The sequence below is a fragment of the Lingula anatina genome, chromosome 1 (genome assembly GCF_051362555.1).
Source record: "Lingula anatina isolate TDL-2025a chromosome 1, LinAna3.0, whole genome shotgun sequence".
NCBI classification, from domain to species: Eukaryota; Metazoa; Brachiopoda; class Lingulata; order Lingulida; family Lingulidae; genus Lingula; species Lingula anatina.
In genome coordinates, this window is record NC_141767.1 from 25,393,274 (window position 1) to 25,419,791 (window position 26,518).

At 34.2% G+C, this 26,518-nt stretch overlaps 3 protein-coding genes and 1 long non-coding RNA gene across 4 annotated transcripts; 1 reads left to right on the forward strand and 3 right to left on the reverse strand.

The window, feature by feature from the left end:
- Positions 1–546: 546 nt before the first annotated feature.
- Positions 547–2,465, reverse strand: LOC147764158 (uncharacterized). The gene is made up of 3 exons (XR_015335645.1): positions 1,612–2,465; positions 863–1,179; positions 547–687 (listed from the first exon to the last, which is right to left on the reverse strand). It is a non-coding gene; the product is annotated as an uncharacterized LOC147764158 (long non-coding RNA).
- A 53-nt stretch (positions 2,466–2,518) lies between these two features.
- On the reverse strand, positions 2,519–7,220 carry LOC147764159 (uncharacterized). The gene is made up of 2 exons (XM_087018786.1): positions 6,780–7,220; positions 2,519–4,411 (listed from the first exon to the last, which is right to left on the reverse strand). The coding sequence occupies exon 2, from the start codon at positions 4,352–4,354 to the stop codon at positions 3,770–3,772; it is 585 nt and encodes a 194-aa protein (XP_086874912.1). The 5' UTR covers positions 4,355–4,411; positions 6,780–7,220; the 3' UTR covers positions 2,519–3,769.
- A 3,665-nt stretch (positions 7,221–10,885) lies between these two features.
- LOC106169022 (fatty acyl-CoA reductase 1) lies at positions 10,886–18,857 on the reverse strand. Its single transcript, XM_013548308.2, has 13 exons — positions 18,703–18,857; positions 17,413–17,619; positions 17,100–17,275; positions 16,683–16,755; positions 16,178–16,284; positions 15,727–15,904; positions 15,394–15,438; positions 14,927–15,113; positions 14,479–14,563; positions 13,852–13,941; positions 13,427–13,556; positions 13,082–13,209; positions 10,886–12,801 (listed from the first exon to the last, which is right to left on the reverse strand). The coding sequence occupies exons 2-13, from the start codon at positions 17,599–17,601 to the stop codon at positions 12,639–12,641; spliced, it is 1,551 nt and encodes a 516-aa protein (XP_013403762.2). The 5' UTR covers positions 17,602–17,619; positions 18,703–18,857; the 3' UTR covers positions 10,886–12,638.
- A 141-nt stretch (positions 18,858–18,998) lies between these two features.
- On the forward strand, positions 18,999–26,518 carry LOC106168988 (uncharacterized). The gene is made up of 14 exons (XM_013548267.2): positions 18,999–19,097; positions 20,026–20,094; positions 20,400–20,484; positions 20,955–21,142; positions 21,335–21,727; positions 21,986–22,087; positions 22,300–22,377; positions 22,601–22,708; positions 22,965–23,057; positions 23,386–23,454; positions 24,132–24,218; positions 24,404–24,493; positions 24,877–24,990; positions 25,300–26,518. Exons 2-14 carry the CDS (start codon positions 20,050–20,052, stop codon positions 25,408–25,410), a joined length of 1,563 nt encoding a protein of 520 aa, XP_013403721.2. The 5' UTR covers positions 18,999–19,097; positions 20,026–20,049; the 3' UTR covers positions 25,411–26,518.

The following is a 26,518-nucleotide window of genomic DNA, read 5'->3' on the forward strand; positions in this document are numbered from 1 at the left end:
AACTATTGTATTGTAGGGGTTTCTAAAAAGATTAAAAAACAGCCGCGTTTTGAATAAAGTAGAATTTTTCTTCAATCACTTCAGCTGTTGAAGATGCTCAAGATAAACATCGAAATATTGGAGGTAAACAATTTCAATATTAGCTGTTGGTTGAAGAAAATTTTTACACTTTATTCTCATAGCATAACACAGCTGATGAAATTCTTCTTGACCTCCAATTATTGGGATACAAAACGATATCATATGGATCAGCCAAAGATAAAAAATATTTTTAATGCCATTTGCCGTATCTGAGTGGCTGGCTAAAATTACGGCAGGTAAAATCTGAAGGGTAGAAAATGTTATCAAATGTTAGAAAATTTCAAGATATGTGTAAAATGATAATAACAGTCATGAAATATGTTTTTTTAAATCCAAACAAATAATGCATTTCTCTGTCAGCTAAGTATTACGCTTTAGTGTTTTTTGGCAAATTGGAGATGCAGAATCAGTGACAAAATGTATAGCAAACGCATAAAAACGTCATCCTTAATACTTTACCTGCAAAATTTACCTGTGAAATATAAAGGTACCAATATACCCCATATAATCAACATCAGCACAATGAAGCCTAGTGTAATTTTTGCACATACTCCAAAGTGACAACTTTTGCTTCTCACAGTTCGATCAAGAAGACTGCTGGTGCTTCTGGAAATATAGACGGTAGGATACGTACCTTTTGGAATTTATGTCTTCTTTATTTTCAGAATTAATAAATTGTATTAGCACTGAATTGATATAAAAATACAGTGTGAATTTCACAAATATTTTTGCTTGAAAGAGGGACAGAATAAATATTAAGCTTCCATAAAGCTTTACTTACGTATAGTAGGACGTTTCTGATCTGGGAAACGTATACACGTTGCTGTCATTATCACTTTTTGTCACGATGTAATCCATCTGATTACCAGCGGTACCATACACCTTCTTGCTTGTCCCAGTGCCTTGTGTAAAGGAAGCCTCTGTATCCCTGGGCAGGGAAGACACTCTCATAGGTAACTCGAACTGGCCTGTAGTTCTACTCATGGTGGACTCCGAAACAGATCTTTTTGACTTATCGCTTCTGTTTGATCCATTTGTGTCATAATCCATAATGGATGTCGATAAAATTTATACTCGGTTTTTGGACGATTCTTCGAGCTGTAATTTATTTTTTAAAATGTTTGAATTGGACCATCTGGATTGAGAAGACTTAATAATGTATAGCCCTTTAAACAGATTCAGTCCCAAAAATATATATATTTCTATAAGACTTATTATAAGTCAAGTTGCAACTTATACCCTGAAGTGAATTCAGGTTAGGATGTAAGATATTCAAAGCGTAAAAAAACGACCAGAATTAACTTGCATAATAAAAAGGAAAAAAATCACACAGCAAGGTTATCTTTAAAAGGAACTTTAGAATAACTCCTGTCATCATGATAGTCAAGCAATAAGCTATGCCTATGAAATATATATTACATGCCGTTGCCTTTACCGAAAATTCAAACTAAATGTTATTATCGCATCCAATGCGACACATTAAGCTTTTTACGAAATCTTTGCAAAGAACTTTAAATCTACCCAATTTACCTTTGATCTCTTGCCAGTGACAGCTGGTATATGCCAATATTCCTAGTCAATAAATGAAGAATTTGAATGGGCACGATTACCTTTTGGAGAAGGTTTACATTTACATTTGCACTGTAATGGCAGATAAAAGCACAAACAAACCTCTTTGTATATGGAAGGCTTAACTAAAATTCAACAACCCTACCTGTGATGAATCTTGGTACCACTAGGAATTCCGATGTCAGCACTAAGAACTTGTCTTGGGTGTGGTTTGTCGCTGTGCTCTCATGACGCAGCTGTCTCCGACACCTGGACATTTATTACCTGACTGCAACTGACAGCTGTTGCACCACTGATGCTGCTTGGACTTATATACTACACACACATCTATAGCCAACACTTACCCGTGCCATTCTTTTAAATTAAAATAGATTTAAGATACGTGTAACTATTGATGAGAATTGGGGAGAAAGTGTGAAACGATTTTTCAACTTTTGGTCCTGTGAAAGATAAAAGTAGGGGATTTTAAGACACTCACGACTTCACAAAACCTGTCGAAAGGTTTTGGCCAAGATATATTCTTTCTAGGAACGGATGTTGTTGATTGGGTGAACCCTTTGGAGACCCTGAAGATACTTGCCTGTTAACAATGTTTGACCGCTTACTTTTTAGATTAATTTTGAATTCAGATGTTTTCAGTTTTTAATCAAATTCTTTAAGCAGTGACAAAGTGAATTTCCTCCGAGTAATGGGATATTAGGAAATATGGAATCAATTTAAGTTAAAGCTCCAGGGCATTCTTTCAGCGGTGATGACGAATCTAATTATAACAAATAAAAAAGGTTACTGTAACTCAAATCTATTGCAAACAAGTGGAAGAGTGAATTTTATTCAGTATTTGTTTCACAAAAAAAAAAAAATCAAAACAAATCGCATAGAAGCTAGGAGTGGCAAGAGATGGCTAGGTATGACGTTTGTCCCAAACGAAATCGAAATTGATCAAAAACAACATATGTTTGAGTTGACATTGGTGATGACGGGAAAAGTACCATGGAGTATTTTGCATCGATTTTTAGAATTAATGGGGGATTTTATCTATGGACATATCAGTTAACTTTATTATCTCAATCCTTAACAGAACTACCGTGTTGAAATGCTTTAATGTGTATCTTTTTATATGGATGATACATTTTAATGTCTCCCATTTATTAAAGTAAAATACCTTCAATTTTAAACTTTGCGCCTATAGACTCTACCCCATCCCATCCCTCTCCATGCTGTACAAAGTCCACAATGTGCATTCAGAGTAAAGTATATCTAAAATTGTATCCAAGGGTGTTTTGTGAGTACTTATTCTATCACATACCTATCACATACATATCTATTTTTCAATTCATAAATGCAGAGGAAATGTGCCTATCTTTTTGTACTTATTATTTTTTGTCCAAACAGCTAAAGCTGTTTTCCAAAGCACAGTTGCAAGTCTGTCACATCTGTATATTGCCATAGTTGAACTATTATTTTCAAGACGAGCTTCGCTGTTGCATTTATCGACTGAAATTTGTAAGATTTGTCAGGCGCATTTGAATTGTGTGTCATACAAAACATATCCAAGAAACAACTTCATAGTACTTGTTTCTTTGCAAAATGTGTGGATGAAAATTCTATATGCATTTAGTAAAATTTTACTGCATAATATAAGTCGCAAATCACACTGACTGATACAATTTAAACAATGTTACAACATGATTGTTCTAATGTCACCGAGTTTAGTAAAATAACGATAAAGGCCGGAAATGTAGACAAGCCAACGTTCATCCAACATCTCTAATGGAATTTTACATCGGCATTCAATCAAAAGCATGACACTAAAATGAATGTTATGGTAGGCCTTTCGTACAAACCCATAAGTGAAGTCACGAAACGGTCAAACCTTCATAAAGATGTATAGGAATGGGGATAAGACACCCGCTGGTATCAGGAGCCCCTAAATAGTATGCAGAATTTCATTGTGGGTTTTTCAACATGTTTGTAACAGACTACTAGGGGACCCTGTGGTCTGAGAGTGGCAAAAAGATACGAGTAGGCTTACATCAGCCGTTACATGATCACGATGCTGACGAGGAAAGCTTCGGGTAACTTTTCTTGGTTTAGTATTAAACCAAGTAATGATATTCTATCATACTGGGGTTTCTCGAGGATATTTTGACAAAAGTGTCACTGTTTTTGTCACTAAATTATTGTCCACACTCACAGCTTCCAACTCCACATCTTCTTGGCCTTGGACAAGTTCTTCTTTTACCATTAAACTAGGCTGCTCATTGGTCCCTATCTCCGTTGACGAATGGCAGGCATTTGGCATAAGACCTACACCAGGCAATAAAGTTAAAGTTTTCACCATCATCTGAGACACGAATTTTGTGTTATCATACAATGCTTTGATGGACTTTCGATTCTCGTACCGTGGCGTATGGAACTTATCCCTGCGCACGAATTCCACGAAATACCGCTCCAGCTCCATGTCCCTTTTTTCTCTGTGGACGTACTTCACCATAAGAACGACCATAGCAAATGCATAGAAGAACAGAACCACCACGATGTAGAAAAAGGCGTTTAACTCTTCGATGTCCTGTTGCTCCTGGCTTATTGTTGACGTCGCCATTGTTGTCACCGAGTCGTTGGCACAGGCCTCTTTCAACTCTTTGACGGTTTTAATTATGTCGGACAGCGTTTTGTTCAATTTTGTTACGTCCGTTTCTTTCATGATCTGTGGTCTGTTGTGAAATTCTCTAGAGTTTTCGGTGAGTTTAATTCTGCACCCCTAAAAGAAAAAAAAAGAATTAAGAATTACATGGACACAGGGTTGATACAATGTACTCTCTCCAAAGTATCTCTTACAACACTCAGATTCATCATGGCATTGTGTACATATATTGAAACAAACTAAAATAGGACAGAAATCCATTACGTGGTGTGCCGTGACGTCTGATCCAAAGACAATCCGAATTCGTACTCGATTTATTTTCAAAACAGCTGAACAAAGGGCTGTTTCCCCTTGTTAAAGACGCCATGGTATAAAAGCAAACGCAGATCGATATGAGAAGAATGAGGGTATAATTTCTTGCTCGCAGTAGGGTACTACTCTTGAGAGCGATTAACGATTTTATTTGTACTTAATGTACTAGATGAACATTTAACGTGTCCATCTATACACTGATCCCTTTTTTAATTCCATTATCTCCATAACAAAACTCGAAACCAACAAAGGACAATGTCAGAACTTTACTGCAGATATTGTTTCTTAGTTTGAGCAATTGCATATCTAATGTTACCGTTTTTATTTGAAACACGATACCCATGACAAGACTGTTGGTATGCTTATTGCTTTCGTACATGAGCAATGTTGGAGTGTCCCATTGATTTTCTCTTCGTAAAGTACGTGCCATTAATTACTGTTAAAAGTATTGACCATAGGTAGTAGATACAGCCTTTTGAAACAAAAGTTCTAATTTGGATGCAAAAAGCCTGCAACAGACAAGGCCTCAGAGAGAGAGAGAGAGAGAGAGAGAGAGAGAGAGAGGGGTCAAATGCCGTTATGTAAGAAGTATTCTAAATCTAAACAAAATATTTTCAGATGACCACACGCCCCAGTCGTCAGTTTTAACTTGTATTAATATATACCAAAGGGCTGGTGTTTAATTGGCAACCTATGGAAGCTGTTAAATTGGCACAACTGTAAAGGTAGATTTTAATCGGTTTCAACTATTTTTTGCGCCAATGCGAATTATTTTCTCTCCTTTTTTTCTTTTTTTAAAAGTGAAATAAATTGATATTCTGTTTATAATGAGCTGACACATGTAAAAATACCACTGTTATTTCGAGAAGATGTGTATGATTCTATGCTGCAAACAGGTTTACGATATTGGCATTCCACCGATGTTTGGCAGATACCATCTTCATTTCATATCTAATTGCTTCACTGCCGGCATATGCTATCAAACATACTGTTCGGATTTGATCAAATATTATTCTTATGAATACCGTTCCCTGTGGGATATCCTGCTTTACTTCAATTTAATTAAAAAGTAATGTAGTCCGGACTGCTGCACAGTGCTTCATAAGTCAGGCTGCACAGGAACATGATTCAGTTAATGTAGATTTCAGTGGAAGTAATTTGTATACAAACGCCACCAAAATCCATACAGTTCGACATTACTTAGGAAACCTTGTTATTGGAAACTGCGTTAAGTGGCTATTGTAGCTCCTTTATATTCTGGCGACTACTCCATTACCAGGTATAAATGGGACTCCCTCGAGACAACGCAAATAAAGTTACCCACTGGTTAAGTCTCGCATCTGATTAGCCTTTTATATGTGTTCTTACAACTCTCCCAGCTAGCTTGGCAACAAATTGAATATATTTTACAGAGGGTTATTGCAACACCTTCTATCGTCACAGAAATATAGATATATCCCCTGGAAATACTGTCCAAATAATCGTCTTTCTTTTGTCAAGTGCATTTACATCGCTTGCCCCCCCCTCCCCCCCACTCCCCAACAAAAAAGAAAATCTTTCCACTATTCTCGCCATCGACACAACTTGGCAAGCTAATAGCTCATAATACTATTTATCGCCCCAAAGTGACTTATTGGACTGCACAGTATTCAGTTGTTTTTTTTTTAACATGAAAAGATGTTATACGCATGAAGACATCTGATTCAATAATGCCTCAATAACATTAGAACAAATTTGTAGTTCAGAGTGATGTTTGATCAGCTGACGTGTGTACACAAGAAAAGTGTAAGAGGGCTAGTGATTTGGCACCAATATGTCATTTCTCTTTTCATATTGTAATAAATACCTAAAACACCTTTAGAAGTTGTATAAATAGTTTTAGTGTGAGTCTAAATGGAGGCTTTATAGGGGACTTGTATCAGGGACCGCATACCACGTTAGTAACTGCAATAAAAGTGCTTAATAATTGCAGGACATAATTGCTAAATGTGAAATAGGATAGAATCTTGTTCAAATCGCATTACGTCCAAACGGTTAATTTTTTTTTGCTTTTACCAACAGGCGCTTTGTATTGGTATCATTATCAAAGAAACTAATAATAGATGTGACATTGCAATCAGACCATAAGAAGACACTTTTGAATAAAACCACATTAATCCTGCTCACTACCTACTTGTATTGCCTACTTGCAATGAACCATTTCGTTCCTTAGGTTTACAGCAGAACATCCACTTATTGAACCACAGCTCATTGTTCCGAAGTGATTCCATGGAAACATTAACAATAGTCGGTCGAGATCAGTGCGTCCAACGATAGCTTGCTCCGGGAGAGTTGTCAACTGCACAAAAAAAAAAAAATGACTTAAGTCACAACAATTAGGCAAAAACGTGCAGGCGTGATGGTAGTACCGTTATCCATCGATTCTCTTACTCTTGGCACCGTCGCAAGCTCCAGAGATATGATCACTGACCTCGTTGGTTAAATAATCGTTCTTTCAGAAGAGCTGGATAATACGACTATTTCTATTCCTCTCTGATATGATCAAGCACCAGCGGGCGAGGCCTTTTTGTAAAGGTGGCCGGAATTCCCACTCCACTCTTTACCAGGCAACCAAGCATAGAATCAACCAAACAAAGAGAGGGCACATCTCAGAATCAACAAATATTTTTGCATTTAATTGTGGATTTTGCAGTGTTCTCCGCTGCAGTTTTAAAGGTTGCACGTGGTTCACTTCTCAAGCTGGGGATATAAGACTTTGCAACAGTATATATATATATATATATATATATATATATATATATATATATAGCCACATATGAATGCCCAGCCCACCCCAGCCCTAGCATTTAAATTCATGAAAAGCAACTGAAAGAAAGGGTTTAATGGATCTTTTTTTAAAAAATTGTTATATAGACATAAATGCAAATTTTTTTATAAGAGGAACAGCAAGAATTCTGACATTCACATGATCCGGGGATGATTGCTCCAATACTACCCAGGGTAGCTTAAAATGGTTCTTTTGGTGTATAATACAATAATGCTTTTACTGGTATACAAATTAAAGATGTTTTTTTCTTTAAATAAGGTTAACGAAGAAAAGCTTCAAGTCTTAGATACTGCCATTATGACTTTTACAAATCTGAGCCAACTCAGCCACTTACCTAAATAATGTAAATAATGTATTAAAGAATTTGGAGAAAGCCCAAAAGCCAGTCTTACATAAACCAAACATATAGGTTCCTCTGTTTATTCAATGCCTATTTAGACGAATGATATATGAGCTAAGATGCACTCATGCCTAACCAGTAAATCTAAACTGGTTTCCTAAAAGAAAATCTAATACACATTTGACTGTCAGATCGTCATATTTCAGTTACCGTCCTTTTAGATTATTTTTTCCATGGGTATTTGTCATCATTGGTTATCATTCTCCAACTTTTTCGACGGGAAAAAATTATATTCTGTTTCAAGAATGATAAATACCGCTATATTGTAAAAATTAACCAACATGGATAGCACGCAGATCACGTATCAAACGACCATTCCGTGATGTGTTGTAAGTTCGCGCTTAAAATGAACTTTCACAGATCCCCATAGCAGAACCGCTTAAAGGGATAATAGCTCTTTTGATGAGATCTATATTTCACAATAAAAACATTGTAAACAACTCACAGGAATATAATATATTCTGTTTTACCACAAAACGGCAGTTATTCTGATATCTGAGCCTGTCATCAGACCACGTGACCTCCATATATAGATGGCTATACTCTGTAAAAATCTCTTAAGAGATAATAACATAAAACCAAACTTTTTAGAAAAAAAAGGGACTAACTTTGAATGTAGAAATGGATTCGTTAACCATTGGTAAGTATGGAAAAATTGTTGTTTACTCCGGGAATTTTTTTTTTTTTTGGCCAAAACGAACAGTTATTATCCCTTTAACAAAGAATGTTCTTGTGATATCGCCCCTTTCATCAAAGTGTCCGACTGTTTAGACACACTCCAGAGGAATCAATGAGATGTAGGGAAGTTACACAGCAATTACTTAGACGAATGTTAATTAAATTGACGGTCAGTTCACCTTGAATACATCTGTGTTGAGATTTATTTGCACAATCCATGATTCTTAATAATTTTCATAGATAATTAAAAATGTTAAAAATATGCACTTTTTGTTTGGTGTATTTTACATTCCTTACGTAATACATATAAACAGTAGTACCTCATTATTGCATGTTAAATTGTAATGTCATTTTGTTAAATTGTAATTGTAAAAGAACATACCAGAATCAATAATTGTTATCATTATTATTATAATTAGCAAAAGAAGAATCAAGCCTTTGCATGCAATTTAATATTCATTAAAAATAGAAATAAAACCTAGTATACTAAAAAAAAATGACTCGGCTGATGGCTTACTAAATTTTAAATCGAAATCTGTAGTTGTATGTACCGTACGTTGAGAGGACGGTGAAATGTAATTTTGACAGAACCTGTGTATGCTTCAAATATGTATCCATATCCTTTCGAGCATTCAATCGAATTCTGGATGGGGTGTATTTTTAAACAACATGTTGTGAAGTTGACTATATGTCTGACAGTTAAACCCAGGATCCTATTGAAGCACTTCATCGATGGAAGCATTTCCTGCAATTCGTTATTTTGTGTGCCCTTAATGCACAGCGCAGACTCGCATGATGGCACCAACATGGGGTTTGTCAGATTATGATGAAGTATTGTAACAGCAATACATCAATGTTAACCAAGGGACGACTGCAATATACGATCATACGAGTAATGCATCAGATATTCAAGTATATGACCTTGTTGCGACAATCCGTTGTATTATACATGTATCTTTGTCATGCCCGTGCAAGTGAATGCTAAAGGTTAGACAAATTAGAAAGATGGATGATTAATGGTTGTATAAAATTGATTGCAAACAGTGCTTTACATTGGGGAAATATCATTAAGGGATTAGGAGAGAGAGAGAGATAGAGAGAGAGAGAAACGGAAATTTGGCATGTATATTGACAATGTTGGACAACGCTTAACGTGAAACATTACTCTATTAATGAGATTTTGATGACATGTAAGCGGCGCCTTGAAAAACTGCAGTTGGCTTCCAAAACAAATTTTTATGGCACTCGAGTGGGAGGAAAAGTCATATGCATCAGAACAACTAAGCAGTCGAGACTTGTGTTTATAACAGATAATAGAATGTCAATGGTTTTAGAAAAACGACTATTTCATATCTCGCTAAGGGATTCAATGGTAAAGAACAGGGGCGGCAACCACGTGTATGTTGTTTGCTGAAGCAGCGCGGTTACAGCAATAGCAAATAGCAACCAAACACTGAATGTAACGTTGTGACGAGTTTTTAAGCTTTTATAGCGGTTGTAGTGTCCCTGTATACATGTTCTATAGGTGACATTATGTATGATTATTCTTTTTTATGTGTGCACCATACGGCTGAGAGGAGGGAGGATAAATGCCGTGTGCATTCATAAATTCTTGAGGCAAAATGCACAACAAGGTCATAGGAATGCTGTATAAATAATTGTGCATACATATATCCATCAACGGCCATCGCGGTTAAGACTGCAATAATCGACCTAATTTGACTAATATCTTAATTTGGATGGACGTGCACGTTGCCCATAAATAATCGTAACCCTTAATAATTTGTTACCTAATTCAACGTGATATTTGAAGGGTCAACCGCAACTTCAGTAACAATTTCAGTTTGTCACAGAGCTTTCTAATAGCTCATGTATATCTTATCCAGTACAATAATGAAAATTATAATGTAACAGATGAGCTTTGAACTTGTACCAATGTTCCTGCTTTTGTATCTGGGATTTATTTCCAATTTTGCAAAAGTTATTTCGTACCAAGTACCTTCCCCCTTCCTGAAAGACCTCTTAATCTTGAAAATACATATTTGGTACGATCCCCTAAGACCTTTCAATATTACCTTCTCGCACTGTGACTTACAGTAAACCTGTATAGTCATTAATGAAAATGGATTAAGAAGATAAAAAGACAATTACACTGGAATTGTGGCGTTGGGATGTTGAACCTATTGCCAGTCAACGTCATGAATAAAGTTACAGATATTCGGGTTAACAATCTATGAACGGGTTGCCATTGACCAGTCTTTGGATGTTTTATCTCAGATACGACAAAAACTAGAATTGTCCATTTCACTTTTCAATGCCTCTAGAATCCAAACATTTTGAATAATAATAATAATAATAATAATAATAATAATAATAATAAATGGTTTTATGAAAAACGTCTTTTATTCCATAAGGCTCATATCATTCAACTTTACACTACCATTTTCCCCACATTTCATAATATACAGAAAACCCCCATTATTATTATTATAATCTTCATCTTAAATCAACAGCTTACAAACAGATATACAAGAACAAAAAAGATAACTTAAACATATTTCAAACATACGTCATGTAACATCTGGCATTGTTAACAAGGTACTCTATATTGATATATAGCTTATCTGCTTCATAACAATAACACAAACAGAAATACTTATTTGAATATGAGGATTATGAATGCAATCATTTACAGTAAAAATTCTTAAAAATCACCTTTGGTAAACATGACAATGTGGAAGTTTGACACAGCAGAAATGACAGCAAAACAGCAAAGCTTGCCGAGCTTTTAAACCCACGCAAATACCATTCACCCTAGTTTTAGACAATAAAATGTAAGATTTTAATCTTTTACATAAAAAGGTACAGTCCAATGGGGTTTACTGTATGGGTCTGTCCATTTCACTTTTCAAATAGCCTGTGCTTTACCTTAGAGGCATGTAATTACTTCCCTGTAAAGTAACAAAATGACCATTCCTGTTTTTACAGTTAATGGAAAACAAGAAACAATAATCATACACTTGGAATAATAAACTCATTCTGTATTTGGGGTTTTCAGGTTTAACATATGGTTGGTATGTAATGGAAAATTATGGAAGATTCCAGAAAATTTAGAGATATTGTTATTTCTGTATCAAATCCCATGAGCATGTCTCTATAGATGGGTGAAAGATATCCATTTCTTTCAGTCACTAAAACTCAATACCCACTGTAAACAGTTGCATCACAACACAAACATTTCCACTAATAAACACTTCTAAAGGTAGCTCTTAATACATATATCTTAAAATATAAAAATCTTTAATTTTTAGTAAATTGATTGTTCTGCCAATGTTATTTTGCAGGCCAGTTTTACTGAAAGCATTTCTCCCAACCACATTTTTAAGGACGCCAAACAATTAAAGTTTAAAATGATATAGAGTTTTACCTCTCCTCTTCTTTTAAACATTAATTTTCAAGTCTAAGAGATGGGACCCTATTAACTACAGTTGTGTCTTTAGTGGGATGCTGAGGCACTGTGGAACAAAATGCTGCTTTTTAAAAATTAATGCTTTAAATCTGCTTTTATCATTAAATATGACTAGAAAATTTTTCTCTAGCTAATTATGCATGCATTCAAATATCAACATTCATCATCGTCTTGGGACTGAATTTTTTAAATAAACATTTCAAATTTACAGAACATATCATCACAGCTTTCCTGTTCTTAGCTTTTTGATTCATTGTGTCACATTGACCCACTTCTATAAACAGCACAGCAAAAATGGGTGAAAGCAAGTAGCTGTCCTATGCCTTCGTTATAAATTGAAAAGTTTGATTTCACTTTTATCTCAAATTAGTTGCACCTTACGCCTCTTTGCTACTTGCACTAACTAGGCCAAACCTCTGTCTTACATATTGCAAACGGGAGATTTAATATGACACTATAACAATCAGGCTGGTAGACTAAATATACATGCATATGGAATGGAAAGACATGATTGACATGTATGAGAAAAAAAAACGCTGGATTCAATGCAGTAATCACCTCTGATTATTATATTCATACATATCATGTCCCCAAACAGTTGTAAGAGAGACATCATGATTGTTCAAATTATGAATCAATATCGTTGCAAGAGCAACTATCACCGCTGTATGGTACTTGTAATGTGGAAGTTCTGTACAAACTTGAATACCAGGCCCATGATGAAGAACCAAAGGTTTCTTGCAATTTGTGAACGTGCTACCAGGAGTCGCCATAAGATCACAACTACTATCGTGTTGAAAGTATATCGGATGTTGCGCAATCTGGATGGAAGAAAACAAAATATACTAAGCAACTATCACAACAGACAATACCAGATAATAGTGGTAATCCCAAGACTACAATAAATACCTAGCTATAACAAATAAAAGGAAATAATGTTTTTCCTACTTGTACTCTTTCATTTGGCAATTTTTCCAACCTCTTTTTGTCTTTGTCTTTTTAAAATCTTTTTTTAAAAATTATTTGATTATTATCATTTGTAATATATATATATATATATATATATATATATAAATTGTTTGTAATATATTTAGTGCTCACTTTCTGATGTGCGCTCTGGCTGCTGGTAGTCCTGAGAGATCTTCCTGAAGAGTGTACATCTTAGCACCCAGACAGTAGCCCTCTATGTAAGAGGGCCAGTGGAGAGGACGTGGATCTAGGTAAAAAGTCTAGAAAACCAAACATAAACACAATTATTCACAAAGATTATAAAGAAAATTCTGTTATTGGTGCATGGGGATTTAAAGTTGTCTGGCATTTGCTTGAGGACCTCTGTCTTTCATTACAAATTTAAATACTTTCAAGAGTATATCTTCTACCTGAGTGTGTGAAATCCAGAAAAGAAAAAGTATAACGAATGAAAATAAAGAGAGATGTTTTCCACACCTTCTTGTCTTCTGCACTTAGTTTACTGAGCAGAACATCTCTGTTATGATGTGTCCACTCCCACTGGCGATGTGTAAAGTACTCAAGTGTGCCCATGATTTTGTGCACTTTTTCAAAAATTCGGACCATCCTGGAAAAAATAGGACAAGTCATTTCAAAATTGCACTGATATCCGAAATTCTACACTGAATTTGAAACAGGGGCCAGAGTCTTTTGAAAGTAACAAAATAAAAAAGAATTAACCTGTTTACAACATTTAAATGTTAAATGCAAACAGAAAAGTAAAATTAAAATTCTTCCTTGAATTTTACTTAAATAATAATGTCACTGTTTAAATATTTACACAATATACAGCAAACCTAGTGCCAAAGACTGTAATAAATAAATAAATAAATAAATAAATAAATAAATAAATATCAATTTACCTTGGCTTCTGACCAATACATCTCAATCCCAGGTCAGTCAGGTAAGCTGGAATCAAGTGGCTGACCACCACCCAGTAGTTGTGGAGCCAGCTGAAAAGTTAAAGAAATGAACAGATTTAAGTGCCAAAATATACCTTTATCCAAACGAATATGAAAGCATTTTAATCTAATAATGACAGACAAATAAAAAATACAAAATACTGTCAAATAAATCACCATCATTTAAGTGATTTTTTTTTTCAAATTAGACATCTACACACAATCTCCTAGCAAAATTCAACATTATGGGAAATATCATTTGATAGTCAATCACAATGAAAAGTTAAAAAAAAAAAAAAAACAGTTTACTTCTTCAAAGGAGGAATGCATATGCCATTTTAACTTATTATATTTCATCCATTTAGGAAGACTGCTAAAACAACTCTGAACTAAAACAGGGCATCTTTTTTTGGGTACAGCATGTTTTGGGCAACATAAGTAAAATGCTGCTAACATCCATGGGGCAGGCTTGGAGAGATGGACAGACAGACAGGTAGAGGCAGTTATAATATTTACAGACAATAAAGTTGCACATAAAAATTGTTTTGAATTAATTTTTATGTTGTTTAAAAATACACTGTGACCTACCCATCTTTGGTCATTAAGACAGTCTTTGGTCTGCGAAAGCAGTTGTCAAGAGGATACGACTTCCAATATTTCATTACAAGTGGTTCTGAAATTATATATATATATATATATATATATATATATATATATATATATATATATATACTGCTGAGAAACTAAATTCATAAAATACTTTCATTCATTTAACAATTCTGAAATGTTTATTTCAATAAATATGCCTTCATTTATGCAAAAATAATTAAATAAAAAATAAACATTAAGAAGGGTGCTTTGAAAGTCTTTGGGAAAATGGAAGTAATTTTACTTTAAAAAATTCCTGGCAGTCAGATATATGTGTCTCAAGTATGATCTCACTGAATTCATAATAAAAACATACCTAAAGAAAAGGCAAGGATACAGGATATAATCTCAAGTATAAAAAAAATTACCCTAGGGTAGATAAACTAACCCATTTCACCCCACGTCACGGGATTCTCATTGCCAATGGTAGTGTGGTAAATTAAGACCTCCTTTGGTTTGTGCACCACTGTGTGCCAGGCTGCGGCTAAAATCATGTTAACACACAGGTCCACTGGGATGATATCAGCAACAGCATTGGGATCGCCTTTGGAGATTTTCAGTAGACCTTTACCAGCCTGTAAGAATATTTATAGAATGTTTTGTTACAAATAGATGCAAAATGTTAGCAGAAATTGTAGTTCAGTCATACTTTAAGTTTAATGTGAGATAAATTACATTAGATGCTTGCTTCCTTTAGTTAACCATTTAAAGTGTATGAGATTGTCATTTTAATGTATCTTATTACTTTAATTACAAGTCAGGAGTATTTAATTTGAAACTGGAAAACTGCTGAGTTCAGGCTTCAACTTGGATGATACCTTTCAATATCTTATTACTTTAATGTTAAATATTTACCGCTACATAAAGGCCACCAGGTCCATTCAAGTTATCTATCCAGCCCTGGAAAAAAAAACAAATATAGCGTAAGGCATCAGCCTTGTCCCATTTCACTACTGGATACCATCTATGGCATCTAGCTATTTTTGTAATTCTTTAAATGCTCCAAAATGCCCAGGTGCAAGTAATAAACTTACTGTATTTACCTGCACATGAAGCAAACTGATTTCATGTATATTTTACACAAACACTTATGAACTGATTTTGACGAATAAAAGCTTCATGGTAATAAAAAGAAAAAGTTTTATAATTGGTTGTAAGAACTGTATACACGGTAGTAAGCCTGCTTACAGAAACTGGTTCTCTCCATGCAGCTCCCACAATGGATGGCCTGACAATGGCCAGGGGAAGGTCCTTAGCTTCTGTCACCAGTATGTGCTCTGCCAACTGTTTGGTGTAGGTGTAAGTGTTGGGTTTATCCCCTATCAACTGGGGAGTTATCTTATTCAGCATTTCATCGGTCATCCACCTGGATCAATGAATTATAAGTAAGGCCCATTACTGTACAAATACCTAAATTCTATGATTATGTCAGATAAGCTGCAGGTGGTCATTTCAAGTGAAACTTGCAGACATTTCAAGTAAGGCCCACAGACGTTGCCACAAGTGGTCATATCAAGTAAAACCCACAGACACTGCTGCATAGACATTGCTGTAGATGGTCATTTCAAGTTCAGCAACAAATGCAAAAAGTAAAATTTCCAAAAGCCCTATAAAGTCTAAACGTGCCATATGTACTTACTCTGCTGCTTCAATCAGTTTATTTGGGTCACAGGGAGGAGGGTATACAACTTCTTCTATGAAATGACGATCACAATTGGCATATGCTGTAGAAACGTGAAGAAAAACCTGAAAGAGATATAGAACAATCAAAGTATGAATTATATTTTTTTAGTATAAACTGAGCCACTGTGGAGGTGATAGCCTTATGCACTTTTATAAAAACTGGTTATGTATATATTTGTTAAGAACATGGAAATGTTGCCTTTCAGAGTTTCAAGATGTAAGGAAGAATTAAATGACATGAGAAAAACACATTTTGTAATGCCAGCATACTTCATATCTGATTAAGAAAATAAATAAAAAAGATATTTCCCTTTGCCTTCCTCTGGTGTTAGAGTTGGTCATTCAATATTCTCCACAGACTATTAAACACTTAGAAATATCAACATCCACCTCTGTCTCCTTAGAAACCATTCACTAAATATAAAGCTATGTATACTAGCAAATTGCTTTTCAAAACTTACATCTAGGTTTTTAATTTTTCTGCATAATGTAATCATCTTTTTAATGGCAATTGTATTCATCTCTAGGGCAACCCTGAAAATAATAATAAAAAAACATACTAACTAAAACTATCAAAGTTCAGGTTTTTGTGTTAAACAAAGGATGAGTTTTTACAAAATTATACATGATGGTGGTAGTTTATCCTATGAATATATTTAGTGGAAGCCATTCATGTTGTTGGTTTAACACAAACTGAATTAACTGAAAGTGTAAACAATTACAATAAGGAAGACTTTCCTTGATATTCCTCATTTTTGGTTCTATGCTTTCAGTTTCAGTTGACGTGCATACTAGTACTTTCAGTTTCTTAAAAGCCTCATCAAACCATTTGCAGTTTCACAGAAATTGAATGGTGTATTAACCAAGAAAATGCTTACCTGAGCACCTCATCAAAACGCACAGTGGCTGCTGAATGAAAAACAATATTGACATTATCTATCAGCAACTGCTGGTCCTCAGCACTGATGCCAAACTCTGGTTCCATCATGTCCCCACTGATACCACATAGCTTGTCACTGAAGTTAGGCTGCTCACTCCGAAGCTTATTAAAAACCTAGAAAAATAAGTTTTTTTGATTAATCTCACATCAAAATGTGGAAGTTTAATCGTTAGTTGTAATTAGGGGTCTGTAAAAAAGTGTGTGGGCATATGAACTGGTAATTTAATTCAAAGCATTAAACTTCATCTCACCTTTGATTTGACCAATTCCGTAAGCCTGTCTTGTACAGCTTGCCCTCTCTTAGGTCTCACCAGTATGTACAAGGTGCCCACATCTGGACAAGATCTCAGCAGCTTTTCTATCAGAACTTTGCCGATAAAACCTGTGGCCCCTGTCATAAAGACATTACGGCCTTGGTAGAATTCAGGAACTGACTGCATACTGCTTATTGTCCTGAACTGTCAAAAAGAAAAAAATATATATAATTAGAATCATTTTATTAATTTATTTATTTTTACATCAAATGGTTCTAATGTTTTCCATATCCATTAAGTATTTAATACATAAAAAGTAAAGACTGGTTTTACCTAAGGGGTTCCAACAGTTGGAACTCCTTGTATTACCATAATGTCCTGTTATAATGAAGTGATCTCAACATTTCTTTCATCCAATGTTAAGATGGAAAGAAATATGAAGCACTGCCACAAAGATCCAAGTGAAAATCTGAGTAATCTTCAAGGAGGTGCAGGTATAATATATAATTGCCAATCAAACATTAACTGAAATTAAGTAATTTATAAAGCACGAAAGTTACAAAATAGTTTAAAACAATAGCCTTTCATGTCAGAAGTTAAAGACTTAAATTTTATACAATAAATGAAGTACTGGGGTTGATGAACAAACCTGTGCAAAATGACAGAACTAATACACAACTGCCACAGAACTTTTTTTTACCATCATCCATGAGTTGGTTAAGTTTCACAACTTGTACTAGGTTTTCTACTACATGTACCCCTAGCTCTGCTCATTGCATTTTGGTACATGCATTATATTCTGCATAGTGTCAACAGTACAGTTCTGTACTCAGTATGTAACACCAACAGTACAATGAGGTACTTAAATGTTCTACATGTAACTACATGTATAACTGTAAGATAACTTGTGACCATGGACCCAGGACACATGTGACAGAGAGGTTATCAAATATGAACTCTCCAGCGTGTGTGGCTAATAATAGATTTCAAATTCAATAGCCAAGTCTCGCTACAGTAAGGTTAGCCGAATATATTTAGGAAAATCGATTTCTTCGTACATCGTACCTGGTTTTAAGCTAGTAAGTTTTTCCATCTGGACACTTCTACACCAATCGTGGATATTTTTTGGGTGACATTATTCATTTTACCTGATTTTTATTTCACCGGCACCGTTGCCAATAAACAGAACGTTGTATTTAGCGCTGGTGTTAAAATCAATTATGGCCGTTATTGAGTACGAGTAACTTCGTTATATTAATATTCAAAACTACAATCTTATTAACCCACCTATAAGTCGTTATGTCCCTTTTTTGTTCAATAAAAACATTTGATGGCCTCAATCCTTTGACAACTAATACATCCACCGAAAAGATCGCGTCAAGTGTAGGGGTCCTTTTACTTTCACGCCCAGACAATATAGGTCACTAGGTCAAGGTCGGATATCAGCCGATGTGCAAATGATTTAGAAAATAATTTAGTGCATACAAAGAGTAAAGAAAAAAATAATCTGTATAAATTAAAAATAACATTAAACTATCCATAAACTATTTATTTGAAATAAAATTTATAATATTAATAATTCAACTTGTGTTCCCACAATACCCACGTGTCATGGCAGCGCCCATGTTGACTCCTCTGGGTGTACACTTTTCAGTTGGTTACCGAGTTTAGTTACTGCTGCAGTGGGTATTTTACATTATTTCATTTTAAAATGATAATAAAAAAAAATTTAGGAGTAATAAAGATACAGTTATGTGAGTAGGAAAAGTAAAAGGAATGCATTTTATGAGGCAAAAAATGGAAAAATTGCCTACGAATCTTTTACGTGAAGGACTTTCACGTACATGTATTCATGCAATATAAACCTGGTGTGACTGAGTTGCACAATACAGCGCAATACACTGATATTTACAGTTGAATCTAGAAATAACTGTAGTAGAGGGGTAAATATAAGGGGGTGGCATAAGAAGGAGTGTAATGTTAAACTCAACAAATATATGATATCCTGCAAAAATGTGTTCCTGCTTCCATAGTGAAAAATATATCATCAAATTTATAAGGTGTAAGTCATCATGTCTCTAATTTTTATTATTCTGAATTACAAAATTATTTTGCTGTCCCCTTGAAATAAATTTGTGATTTGTCACTGGTTGCTGGTCATCTTATATGGAACATCAACCTCTGGCACTCCTATTAACAAATTTTAGTGCTAAAATTTATGGTACATAACAATCAAGTGGAAGTAAGCTAATAGAATCAGTAAAAATGTCATTGTCACACTTTGTGACTTGTTATAAATTGAACAGATGAAGAACAAAAATAAACCTCTATATATTCTGAATCAATGCTTTGATGAAGGCTGAAAAATAGAGGTAAAGTTTAGGTAAAAATTATTTTCATTTCCAGCTAATGCAGGTCATCTTATCTGGTTTCAACTCTGACTTTATAACATTTTAATATTATTTTATGCAGAAAATGTAAGTAGGAGTTCTAGAGACAGAAATGTTCAACTATTTGATGACCAAGAAACACTTGTTTTATGGCATGGTTTTACTTTCTTAGTGATGTATTTTTTATTTATTTATTATTTTTACCTCATTTTCATAACAGTTAAAGTATATTTAAACAGACAGCATGGCAGATGATGAGGATGACTTTGAAGATTTTGGAGGATTTGAGGTACAAGTCAATCTCCTGATTCTTATGGTATTTCTTACTAATACCTCTTTAGTGGCTGTCTTTACGATATGTATATGACATTCTTTATTTACATGTTTTGCATTAAATTCTTTTATAACAGCACTATATGGCATATGATTAATTCTTTTATTGAAGAGCATCATTTGAAGAATATGAAAATACACCACTTTTTCAGCTACAGTAGTTCAAATTCAAATAAAAGTTTTAACCTTTTTGCTCAAATGCTGTTAAGAATTGTGAAGTTATATCAGTTTAACCGTATGGGATTTCATGCTTTGTTGTAGGCTGCTGAGCCTGTAGAACCTCAGATAGCACAACCAGTGCAAGGGTTACCAGCCACAGCTGTGCCATGGGCTTTTCTCACTGCAGGTATTCAGTGTGTAATGCACTGCCATGTTCACATCAGATAAATAAGACTGAAAAGAATAATGTCATCCCCAGAACTCCAGATTGTTATTAAAATAAGCATTTTAAAAAGGTGGATAGGGACCCTTTGACATTTGGTCTTCTGGTGGCATCTTCAGTTTGTTACCATATTTATTTATTTTCATTCATTTACTTACTTATGTGAACACAATGTATATTTGATTATTATGTCAGTATTGCTTAAGGTGTTCATGGAAAAAACTGGATGCTCTGTTCTTCATACATTATTGGACAGCTAATTACATGTGATTTTAATGGCATAAACATAATTTTATTCATTCCTTCATTTAGGTTTCTATTGACAGGGTGAGGCATAATTATCATATTTACCTTTTCTAATCATTTTTTGTAAAACAAACTCTGATTGTGAAAATGAGTCAATGAATATTAATTATATTCAAACTCTGTTTTAGTGTCAACTGCAGCAGGGAACCAGCCTGATCTCATTCAACCCCCAGCATCAAAGGGACTCTCTTCAGAACAAGACACAAAGCTTCCACAGAGTGAAGAACAGCAAAATGAACCATTATTTCAAGCAAATTTTGATCAACATCAGTTTCAGGGAAATTTTGACCTGCAAAATCATGATTTAGCTGCTCAGGTTTGTATATTGAAATTGGACTAGGAAAGAAAAATCCAAAGAGTCTTATTAATGTGGTATTAATTCTCTTATTTTCCTGTACATAAAAACATTCGCACATTAGGAAAAATGCAAAGAAAGTGCCAACTGTGTCCAGTATAACTCACCGACCCACTACTTCTGTGTATTGTATTGTATTCCTACCAATTGTAGCCTGAAGTTATTCCAAGGAATATTGAAAATGAACAGGTTGACTCTTCATCTTCCCTCCAACAAAATGTGACTGCAGGAGGAGAGGTAACTCCAGATCTTGCTCAAATTCAGCAAGTGAGTCATAGGAGCACAACCTCTTCAACCTCTGAGCCTTCACAATCTACAAGTCAATGTGTGGTGTCTGACTTGGAACAGAGTGCACAAAAAGACAGCTATAATGCAAGCAACCATATAGACGCTAACTCAGTGGATGCTAAAGTGCAGAGTGTGACAGGCAGTGATGTAGGGACTGGGGGCAGTGGAGCTAAGGACTCAAATGTAGATGTGCAGGAAGTGAAGCAGTTACAGGAAGCTCTCAGCTCATCTGAACAAGAGAAAATGGAATTGAAACAGGTAGGTGATGTTCTGGTAAGAAAGCATGTATGCGGATCCCCCTTCCATCAAAAACCTTGGTTGCATGTGAAATATTGAAATGGAATTGGAATATACTCTTTTATCATCTTCCATTTTATTTAAGGAAGTTTTATGAAAATGTTTTAGATTTGTCAGTTGATGAAATACTCTCCTTGTTATAATTTTTTACATTTTGTTTTGTTTTTGCGTAACACATCTGGTATTTTTTTTCTATGAAACTATTTTCTTTTTTAAAAGGAGCTTGAAGCTTTATTGCACAGTAAGCAGCAACTCGAGCAACAGCTGGAAGAAAATAGAGAAAAACTTGATACACTAAAGAAAAAGTATGAAGAAATGCAGGTAGGTAACTTGGTAACTTGTAATGTGTTGATCTAACACCTGTAAATTAAAATTGAAAACAGCTGAATAGCAGGGACATAAATGCAGAATACTGTTTTTTACAAATAATTTTGGTATAACTTGTGTTGAAATTGCTAGACAAGAGTGCAAAATGAAATTGCAAAATAATAAAATAGATTAATAGATAAACAAACTTGTGAATGTTATCCTAGGTCAGCCATGAGAGTGCATTAGAGGATTTGAGAAAGGCTGGTCATGCTGCCCTCGCTGTGGTAGTAGAGGAATACAAGGTATTTGTTAAAATTCTTCAACTTGCTATATAATTTAACCTTTTTAAGTCTAATGGTGCACATTAATTACAGTATTTTTGGTATCTGATAAGAATGCATTCATTTCATTTGACAGAAGCCATTTAAGTCAAAAACCCAATTGATATAGATTTATTACTCATCAGTCAGAAGTGGTCAATCTGGTGTATTTGAACAGATACAGATTAAATTGGTTACATTCCAGGAATTAAGTAAGACTGCAGTATGTGAACAACAGGTGGCAGCGCAGGAGCAAATTAAAGAAGTCCTGAAAAGAGAAAGTGAAAGTTGCCAGGAAATCATGAAAGGCCAAGTAATTTGATTTTGCCAAATTCAATATTCATAAGTTAAGTCACCATAACTCAGATAAAAGAAAGAAAGAGATCTCAAATATTCATTTGTCATGTAATAGCTGTTTTATCATAAATAACTGTAATTATTTTTATAAAACATACCCTGTATTAATCAAGCATGGCTGCAGTGTAATGGACATGTATATGTGAACTGAAATTCTCAATGCAAAAAGATATTTTGATTCAATTTGGAAAAAAAAAACATTGTGATTTTAGCAAGCAGATATGAATAAGCTGTTGGCTGATGCTAAAGAAGAGATGAAACAGCAAGCCAAAGAGGCTTTGGAAGAAGAAAGACAAAGATTCCAGGTACATTTACAAGAGTTCCGTTGGATGACAACAGAAAATATGCCAGAACCAACTTCACAAAGTAAACGTCACATAGTAATTAAAGATTTGCACTTGAAGTTGTGGAAAGAAATGGTTGTGCTTATTCCACTTTTATTTTTCCATATTCATGTTCATTTGTTACAGTTATATAAATTCAATAAGAGACACTTCTCGTGGTAACTTGTAATATATTATGTAAGGTAATGAAGAAAAAGTTCATATGGGATAAGTAATCCATCACATTTTTCTTAATTTTAAAACTCGGTTAATTAAGCATTCTGAATCACTGTCTCTTCTCATAATGCAGCAGCTATTGGAGACTGCACTAGAAGAGGAAAGAGAGAGGAGTCATTTAGCTGTTCAGAAGGCTGTGAAGGTGAGCTTGGCTTTACTAGGTAACATAATGTTGAATTTATAGACTAACATAAAAGGATTTTTCAACATTTGCGTTTAAGTTTCCCATGTAAATATAATATTATGGTTTAAGGGCATATTCCCAGACATTTAGATCGATCTATCCCCGTGGGGAGTCTCACTAGATTACTGTCAGATAATCCTGCTTAAATGTCCGTCCTGCCCACTACAAGCTGTAAGGGGGTAATTAACTTTCATGCCTGCTCAGCTGACAGCTATTTAGCGTGAACCCTCAGGGAGTTATGTCGATCTAGTTTAGATCGATCTAATCTCTGGGAATGGGGTCTAACATTAAGGAATGTTACTGGCATCCTAAAATAACCTTTTTCGAAAAGAAAGGTAAAGATGTCTTCTTTTAAGGTACAGTCAGTTTGTTTGAGCATAGTTTAATATCTGAATACTAAACTGCTGATGAAATTAAAATCATCTCAAGATATTTTAAATAATACTGTAACAGGCTCATAACCAGGCAGTTGGGGTTCGAATAAACTACCTTTTTTGGTGGGAAAAGGTCCACATTGCGTCAAATTTGATCTAGATGTACAAAGGTTTCATGGTAAAGGGTTCACTTTAACAGAAAAAGAACTCCTGGCCTTTTGAAATAGCTGCTTTTACATGGTGATCTTTTTTTGTTTTAAGGAAGAGCAATGTGCTTGTGAAAAAGCTATAATGGAAGCAGTAAAAGCAGAGAGTGTGAGGACAACCCAGCTTCTTGAAGAAGAAAGGGTATGAACACTAACTTATTTGTGGAGATCATGAGAAATTTATGTTTTGAAATATACATTTTACATAATATGATCCTTTGTTCAAAGGCATAAAATTTGAAACAAATATATATATATATATATATATATATATATATATATATATATATATATATATATATGCCAATAATTCATATTTACTTTCAGGAGAAAATGTCTGTTTTGATGAAAGAAGAGCAGACAAAAAGTTCAGAGACATTGGGAATGGAGCTGGAAAAAGAAAGACAAAGTAGCAAGGTACAAGCATTAGAAAATGAACTTGTAATTTCACTAAGTGATTAACAAAGTCAGAGAAAATGTAAAAAAGAACTGTACCTTAGTTTCTGTAGAATGATTAAAAAAATTCAAAATTTTACCTGTAAAAATGGTTTTAGCCCTACATATTTTTTTACCTCTTTATATGTTAGCACAATATACAGAAAGTGGAAAGTGACATATTAATATGTTTTCACATTTCAACATTTAATGGCTTTGAAGAATTGGAATTAGGTGAATGAAGCCAATTCAATGACAATAAAAAAGTTTCTCTTTTTATCCTAATATTTTCCTTCTCAGTAAATGAAAATATTAATTGAATTTCTCACGCATATGACAACCTATACCAAATATTTCTGAATCAGGAATTTTTGAAAAAGTGCTTGGAAGAAGAACGACAGACTTGGGAAAAGACAGCAAAAGCCATGCGTGAAGATATGAGTGAAGATCTGCAGAGGCATTTTACTGATCAGAAACAAGTAAGTTGTTTCAACAAATAAATGAAGTATATTCAGTTTTTTTTCATGGCATATAAGGAATGGAATAAATGGAGTTGATAATTAAAAGAAAATTAATATTTTTATACATTACACAGAAGAACATGCTTTACTTCACACAGGCTTCACAAGTATAGTTCACAAGTTTTCAATCAGCACATCTTTATAATAATCCTATGTGAAGTGGGGCATGTGACACCCACCAGTGCCATACTCACTCCCAAGAATTCCAGTTAATGGCCATAGAGAGTTTCTTAAAAAATAAACTTATGCAGGCTCAATGTGTTCCAGGCTGACAGTGCACTAAGGCAGAAATCTCTGGCAACCATGGATATCTTTCTGGAGAGTGCACGCCACCAACTGAAGGTGCTAATGGAACAAGGGAAGGAGGATTGCAGTTAAGAAGGGAGGACAAACAAAGCTGAATCCTCAGTGCCCAATGAGTCATTTTAAACATTACAATACAAATTTATATGATGTGGAATAAGTATGTGGTGATATTTGCAAGTGCAATTTTAGACCTTTTATTAGGTGGGAAAGGTGTATTTTCATAGCTGTTATTGTGCACGCACCGGTATAAGATTAATTATATACTAGTTGTGGGTGAAATAATGATGTCTAAGTTTGTTGAACTTGAATTGTTCATTACATTCCAGGAGGAATTTAGTCTTTAGTTTAGTGTATAAATTATTAATGTAACATAATGAAATATAAAGAGTAAATTATATAAGTTAAAAAAAGGATTGTAGGAACTATTTTGAAGTATTAATAATTTGATCATAGCAAGATATCTTCATAAGGTACATACTGATATCTTATTACAAACTAAGTGTCACTTTTTTCAGCTTTTTTATTTGGAATTTCTTAATTTCATTAAACTCTCTATAGTCATTTATTGTGTAGTAACACAAACGTGAATGAAAACAGTATATGAACTGGTGGCAATGGAATTCCAAATTAGCAACTTATAGTTTTCAATTTTTTTTTCTTTGGTAGGAGATGCGATATATATGTGCTTGTCTTAATGCAGAACAAATTAAATCACAAACTGTTATTAATTAAGAATCAAAGAATTGAAAGAGTCTGATATTCATGCACTAAGATTATTTTTGATTATATGAAGAATAAAAAATAATGTGGATGTATAGCATTTAAATCTCAATGTCAAATTGTTGATGTTTTATCTGTTGAAATCCTTTTTTGATGAATTCCTGTATATAAGTACAATTGTTGGAGCTGGAAATGAACTATCCATTTGTTTATGTACCATGTGTGGACTGGAGCCTCAACTAGTTTTTTTTTTTTTTTTTTTTTTTGGGGGGGGGTATGTTAAAAGAGTTATGCTACTGCTGATGCATGTGTTATTGCATACTGCTGCCATCCATATTCGTAAGATAGTAGTAATATATATTATATTTCTTGAACTGGCATTTACAGCTGTGTCATATCTCCAATTTTCATGTATGCTATGCTATTGTGTTTAGAAAATAATTAAAACTGTTTGAAGCAA

Coding starts and splice junctions, on each gene's coding strand:
- LOC147764159 (XM_087018786.1), bottom strand. CDS start 4,354: ATGAAAGAAACGGACGTAACAAAATTGAACAAAACGCTGTCCGACATA.
- LOC106168988 (XM_013548267.2), top strand. CDS start 20,050: ATGGCAGATGATGAGGATGACTTTGAAGATTTTGGAGGATTTGAG. Junction 22,088..22,299: donor AAAAGTATGAAGAAATGCAG/GTAGGTAACTTG, acceptor ATGTTATCCTAG/GTCAGCCATGAGAGTGCATT. Junction 24,219..24,403: donor AGCTTCTTGAAGAAGAAAGG/GTATGAACACTA, acceptor ATTTACTTTCAG/GAGAAAATGTCTGTTTTGAT.
- LOC106169022 (XM_013548308.2), bottom strand. CDS start 17,601: ATGCAGTCAGTTCCTGAATTCTACCAAGGCCGTAATGTCTTTATGACA. Junction 13,942..14,478: donor GTCTTAATGACCAAAGATGG/GTAGGTCACAGT, acceptor TTAACTTTTCAG/CTGGCTCCACAACTACTGGG. Junction 12,802..13,081: donor GCCAGAGCGCACATCAGAAA/GTGAGCACTAAA, acceptor TCTTCCATCCAG/ATTGCGCAACATCCGATATA.